This window comes from Procambarus clarkii, chromosome 86 (genome assembly GCF_040958095.1).
Source record: "Procambarus clarkii isolate CNS0578487 chromosome 86, FALCON_Pclarkii_2.0, whole genome shotgun sequence".
Lineage (NCBI taxonomy): Eukaryota > Metazoa > Arthropoda > Malacostraca > Decapoda > Cambaridae > Procambarus > Procambarus clarkii.
The window spans coordinates 20,918,794-20,925,322 of NC_091235.1; the positions used below are offsets into that span (position 1 = coordinate 20,918,794).

Sequence of the window (6,529 nt, forward strand, 5' to 3'; positions counted from 1 at the left end):
AGTTGTGTATTTGTGAAGTCTTTGAAAATGTAATAAGTTTTACGAAACGCGCCCGTGTCGCGTCAGACTAGAAATAAAAATGAATTTTGGAGAAGTGATTTTTGATTTACCTCCAACAGTGAAGCATAATGTACGAAAGATTGAGAAAATTCGTGTTAGAATTATTAATCTTACTTTTTCGGTCATATTTAATAAAATATGTCTACAGGAAAGACTGCTACCAAAATATACTAATATATATATATATATATATATATATATATATATATATATATATATATGTGCATCATATATATAAATAACTATATTCTTCCTTATTTAGCTTCCTGAATAACTTTTTAGTCTAAAAACTTTGAAGTACTCGTTATAAGAAGGTAGTTCCCGCCAAACACACACCGAAACTACGACGTTGGTACAACGTTCGAACAAGTTTTTAACACCTCCTAACCAGTTATAACAACCAATATAGCAAGTTGTAACAACGTTCTAATACGTCATAAACACGTTAAGCCAAGATGTAACAACTTTATTACAAGTTGTAACAAGCGGAAAACAGAGACAGTTTCGGTTTGTGTTTCCAGGGATTACCCCCTTCAATGTGTACTGTCCCTTTGGTTCCTGGTGTGTTTGTGTAGTCATGTGTTCACCTAGTTGTATTCACCTAGTTGTGTTTGCGGGGGTTGAGCTTTGCTCTTTCGGCCCGCCTCTCAACTGTCAATCAACTGTTTACTAACTACTTTTCTTTTCACACCACACACACAGAACCCAGGAAGCAGACCGTGACAGCTGACTAACTCCCAGGTACCTATTTACTGCTAGGTAACAGAGGGCATTCAGGGTCAAAGAAACTTTGCCCATTTGTTTCTGCCTGGTGCGGGAATCGAACCCGCGCCACAGAATTACGAGTCCTGCGTGCTATTCCACCAGGCTACCAGGCCCCTTGTGTGTGTGTGTGTGTGTGTGTGTGTGTGTGTGTGTGTGTGTGTGTGTGTGTGTGTGTGTGTGTGTGTGTGTGTGTGTGTGTGTGTGTGTGTACGTGCGTACGTGCGCGTGTGTTCGTGAGAGCACACTTCTTTTTTGTCATAAACAGTCAAACCTGTCAGTCGGTGAAGGTGTTTGACAGCGGTCCTGGCCGCCTCTTCCAGGGCTGGCATGTAGTGCTCGGCTGGGTCATGACAGCACCAGGCTGGGACCTCCGCCTCTGGTCTACTCATAATTACTTGATTGCATATCTAATGGGCAGCATTGTGCGCGAGCTTCTTAGGATATGTTTGAATTCAAGCCTTGCACACGCACGCACGCACACACACACACACACACACACACACACACACACACACACTGGGGAAAAACAAGATTCTGAGACTATATAATCATTCATGGTAATCTGTGTTACAACGCTGTGTGATACAGCTCTCTCTCTCTCTCTCTCTCTCTCTCTCTCTCTCTCTCTCTCTCTCTCTCTCTCTCTCTCTCTCTCTCTCTCTCTCTCTCTCTCTCTCCTCTCCTTTCCTCCCTCCCTCCCTCTCTCTCTCTCTCTCTCTCTCTCTCTCTCTCTCTCTCTCTCTCTCTCTCTCTCTCTCTCTCTCTCTCTCTCTTCTCTCCTTTCCTCCCTCTCTCTCTCTCTCTCTCTCTCTCTCTCTCTCTCTCTCTCTCTCTCTCTCTCTCTCTCTCTCTCTCTCTCTCTTCTCTCCTTTCCTCCCCCCCCCCTCTCTCTCTCTCTCTCTCTCTCTCTCTCTCTCTCTCTCTCTCTCTCTCTCTCTCTCCCTCCCTCAAGTATCGAGCCTGTCTTTAGCATCATACCCAATCACTTGGGCTGGACGGTAGAGCGACGGTCTCGCTTCCTGCAGGTCGGCGTTCAATCCCCCGACCCTCTAAGTGGTTAGGCACCATTCCTTCCCCCTCCTCCGTCCCATCCCACATCCTTATCCTGACCCCCTTCCCAGTGCTATATAGTCGTGATGGCTTAGCGCTTTCCCCCTGATAACTCCCTCCACCCCCCCTCTTTACCATCATCCACTCATCCAGGGATGAATATACTACCCAACCAACATTCATCCAGGCCAACCATCTGACAACGTCCATCTGGAGACCTGCATTCACACGAATAGATAACTTTGTCTTCATTCATTTCCTTCAAACGTGTTCGATCACGCCTGCCAAATATTGTGTTCGTTCAATCGTGGTTATCAAATAATGAAATTATTTATGAAGATATTACTTATTATTATTAATTAATTATAAATATTATGATTAATTTATTTTAAATTAATAATTATTATTTATATGAAGAAATTCGTGCCACCAATTTGAGTCATTAGTAATCATTCAAGCTGACTTATTCTCGCTACTCTGGAGATCACTATGTATGTATGTATGTATGTATGTATGTATGTATGTATGTATGTATGTATGTATGTATGTATGTATGTATAGTAACCCCATCTCAAGCTATCATCATCATCACTATCTTTTTTCTCCTTCACCATCTTCCCTATCCCTTCACTACCATTCTTACCCCTTCACTATCATCTCTACTCCCCCTCACCCCTTTCCCTTCATCACTGTTCAACAGTAAACTACACAAGAAGGGAAGGGGGAAGGGAATTGTCAGGGGGGGGGGAAACCGCCAAGCCATTACGACTATATAGCACTTGGAAGAAAGGGTCAGGATAAGGATGTGGGGAATGGTGCCCAATCCACTTGTGGACGGTCAGGGGATTGAACGCCTGACCTGCACGACGCGAGACCGTCGCTCTACCGTCCAGCCCAAGGGAACTACACAAGAGAGACCGATAATCGTGTAGAAAATAGTCTGCTGGATAACTGTGAGTGAAGATGAGCTCTGGTGATTAGCGAGATTGGAAAATTGCATCATTTGTCATTTCACCCAAAAAGATTGGAGAAACTAATCCCAAACCGTCTCGACTCCGCCCTCGAGCAGATATATAGACACGGATAGACATTCTATCCCTCCTTCCCCACCCCCCCCATCCCAAATCCTTATCCTGAACCCTTCCAAGTGCTATATAGATTCGTAATGGCTTGGCGCTTTCCTCCTGATAGTTCCCTTCCTTTATAGATATATTAAAAAATACTTCAGACAAAACCATCAAAGAAATACCAGAGAGGTATTCTTTCAAATCACAAATAAGCGAATATATTTAACAACACACATAGCAAAGTTTTATCAGCCAAAAAAACTCCAACACAGAATTAGACAATTAATAATTAGGGGTCTTCGAGACAAGGTACTTAATGACTGTCTCAGGAAATTGACAGGTAATTAACAATAAACCACAACAATCAACTCAACAATCCTCTAACTACCCGCCAAACACACTCCGAAACTACGACGTTGGTACAACGTTCGAACACGTTTGAACACCTCCTAACCAGTTATAACAACCAATATAGCAAGTTGTAACAACGTTCTAATACGTCATAAACACGTTAAGCCAAGTTGTAACAACTTTATTACAAGTTGTAACAAGCGGAAAATAGAGACAGTTACAATTTGTATTTCCAGGGTATACTGGCCGTGTATTAACTACATTCACAAACTAAAAATACACTCCAGCCGTTTTGGTGTAGGCCTATTGTAGCCTACAATCACCGTTATTACAAAAAAAAAATAAACTAGGCCTTTCTAATTACTGAATTGACAACGCCAGCGTTCCTGGAGCTGTTAGACAAATGGCGCAATTAAGTGTGACTATTTAGGTAAATATAACAGCCTCTTGAACTCTAATCTGATCATTTGGCATGGGGGGGGGGGGCAGGGGGGGGGGGGGTTAAGGAATGACTGGCAGTTCCAGAGAAAATGAAGAACCGGTTGTCAGAAAGGGGAGACTCTCTCATGTTTATCAAGATCTTTTAATTGTCGGAAAATCTCTTTTAAACAAAAAAAAACAAAAAAAACCCACTAGGGGTGTTTTTTTTTACCAATAGTGTTCATTTCTACATTGTTTCGTCTCCTGACCACAGCTATATCTCTCTACCGCCTTGAAGAATACATTTGAAATGATTCATAAATTGCCTCTTAACTCAGTCAAACTCTCTCGGTCTGCACTAGTAACTCAAGAATATGCTGCTTCCCATATTCCTTCCTTGCACTCTTAACGACTTTTCTGGGACTCGAAGCCTTAAGAAATCTCCAGCTTTTGAGTCGATTGGGTTCCCGCACCATTAGCAGCAGGTAAGACATAATTTAATCCAAACAGGTACTAATAATGATCATCAATAATCAACCGAACGAGACATCCCTGGAAACACAAACCGAAACTGTCTCTATTTTCCGCTCGTTACAGCTTGTAATAAAGTTGTTACATCTTGGCTTAACGTGTTTATGACGTAATTGAACGTTGTTACAACTTGCTATATTGGTTGTTCTAACTGGTTAAGCGGTGTTAAAACTTGTTCGAACGTTGTACCAACGTCGTAGTTTCGGTGTGTGTTTGACGGGATCTCTCTCCACGGGTCAATCGCATCCCTTAACCCTTAGGCTGCGGCAAACGTCAAATGACGTATCCACGGGAGAACACGTACACAGACGTCAAATAATATTCTACACAACAGAACACCAATAATGAGATTTATAAACCTCTAAAAATTACCAAGAACATGTTTATGTTACCCCAACAGGAAGATCATTTTTGTAATTATACAAAAAAAAAACAAAAAAATTGTTTTTTGTTTGAGTGCTGAAGAGGACTTCCCTCACAAATGAGCCACAGATGTTTATTAATGAGATGCACGTTTGCAGCGCCAATTCAGGGTCCCCATTGTTTATAATGGGTACATACCCACATACCCTCTTGCACAAGCATCAATACCCAAATTCTTAGATATTTTACGAGTGACTTCAGGTGGTTTGATCAAGACAAGAAGTGCAGGAAAGCTTGGGGTTGATTTCTCGAAGTACCCGCCATGTTTGTGAATCTACAAGGTGTTAGTGGGGGTGTGGGGGTGTGGGTAAAATTAGTTTACCCATTGTGTGTGTGGGTAAAGGTAGGTTACCCATAGTGTGTGTGTGTGGGTAAGAGGGTGATACTTTTATTTAGTGGGTAAAGGAAGGATGTACTCACCGCGTATGGGTGAAAGGGAGGATGTACTCACCGCGTATGGGAGAAAGGGAGGATGTACTCACCGCGTATGGGTGAAAGGGAGAATGTACTCACCGCGTGTGGGCACAAACCTGCTGTACTCACCGAGTGCGTGAAGGTGGTGGGGGTGATGATGGTGTGGGCGTGATGCGAGGTGGGCGGGGTGTGGGTGGAGCGGGCAGACCGTCGTTGTGACCATAGCCTGGCGCCCATCTTAGAATGCCCCAACACACACGACACAACCGTGGTCACCAACACGGCGGCCAGCACGATCACCAGCACGTCCAGTCCGCTCACTGTGGGGGGAGAGTGGGGAGAGTTACGGTCTCTGGGGGAGAGTTACGGTCTCTGGGGAAGAGTTACGGTCTCTGGGGGAGAGTTACGGTCTCTGGGGGAGAGTTACGGTCTCTGGGGGAGAGTTACGGTCTCTGGGGGAGAGTTACGGTCTCTGGGGGAGAGTTACGGTCACTGGGGGAGAGTTACGGTCACTGGGGGAGAGTTACGGTCTCTGGGGAAGAGTTACGGTCTCTGGGGGAGAGTTACGGTCTCTGGGGGAGAGTTACGGTCTCTGGGGGAGAGTTACGGTCTCTGGGGGAGAGTTACGGTCTCTGGGGAAGAGATACGGTCTCTGGGGGAGAGTTACGGTCTCTGGGGAAGAGTTACGGTCTCTGGGGAGAGTTACGGTCTCTGGGGAGAGTTACGGTCTCTGGGGGAGAGTTACGGTCTCTAGGGGAGAGTTACGGTCTCTGGGGGAGAGTTACGGTCTCTGGGGGAGAGTTACGGTCTCTGGGGGAGAGTTACGGTCTCTGGGGAAGAGTTACGGTCTCTGGGGGAGAGTTACGGTCTCTGGGGGAGAGTTACGGTCTCTGGGGGAGAGTTACGGTCTCTAGGGGAGAGTTACGGTCTCTGGGGGAGAGTTACGGTCTCTGGGGAAGAGTTACGGTTTCTGGGGAGAGTTACGGTCTCTGGGGAGAGTTACGGTCTCTGGGGGAGAGTTACGGTCTCTAGGGGAGAGTTACGGTCTCTGGGGGAGAGTTACGGTCTCTGGGGGAGAGTTACGGTCTCTGGGGGAGAGTTACGGTCTCTGGGGGAGAGTTACGGTCTCTGGGGAAGAGATACGGTCTCTGGGGAAGAGATACGGTCTCTGGGGGAGAGTTACGGTCTCTAGGGGAGAGTTACGGTCTCTGGGGGAGAGTTACGGTCTCTGGGGGAGAGTTACGGTCTCTGGGGAGAGTTACGGTCTCTGGGGGAGAGTTACGGTCTCTAGGGGAGAGTTACGGTCTCTGGGGGAGAGTTACGGTCTCTAGGGGAGAGTTACGGTCTCTGGGGGAGAGTTACGGTCTCTGGGGGAGAGTTACGGTCTCTGGGGGAGAGTTACGGTCTCTGGGGGAGAGTTACGGTCTCTGGGGGAGAGTGCTGGGCAG

General features: G+C 45.9%; 1 protein-coding gene across 1 annotated transcript in view; it reads right to left on the reverse strand.

The window, feature by feature from the left end:
• The window catches only part of LOC138358840 (uncharacterized), a 47,866-nt gene extending 42,445 nt beyond the window's left edge, over positions 1–5,421 (reverse strand). Inside the window, exon 1 of the mRNA XM_069317180.1 lies at positions 5,211–5,421. Within this exon, the coding sequence (XP_069173281.1) occupies positions 5,211–5,318 (108 nt within the window). The 5' untranslated portion in view covers positions 5,319–5,421. The remainder of the gene's footprint in view (positions 1–5,210) is intronic.
• Positions 5,422–6,529: the final 1,108 nt, after the last annotated feature.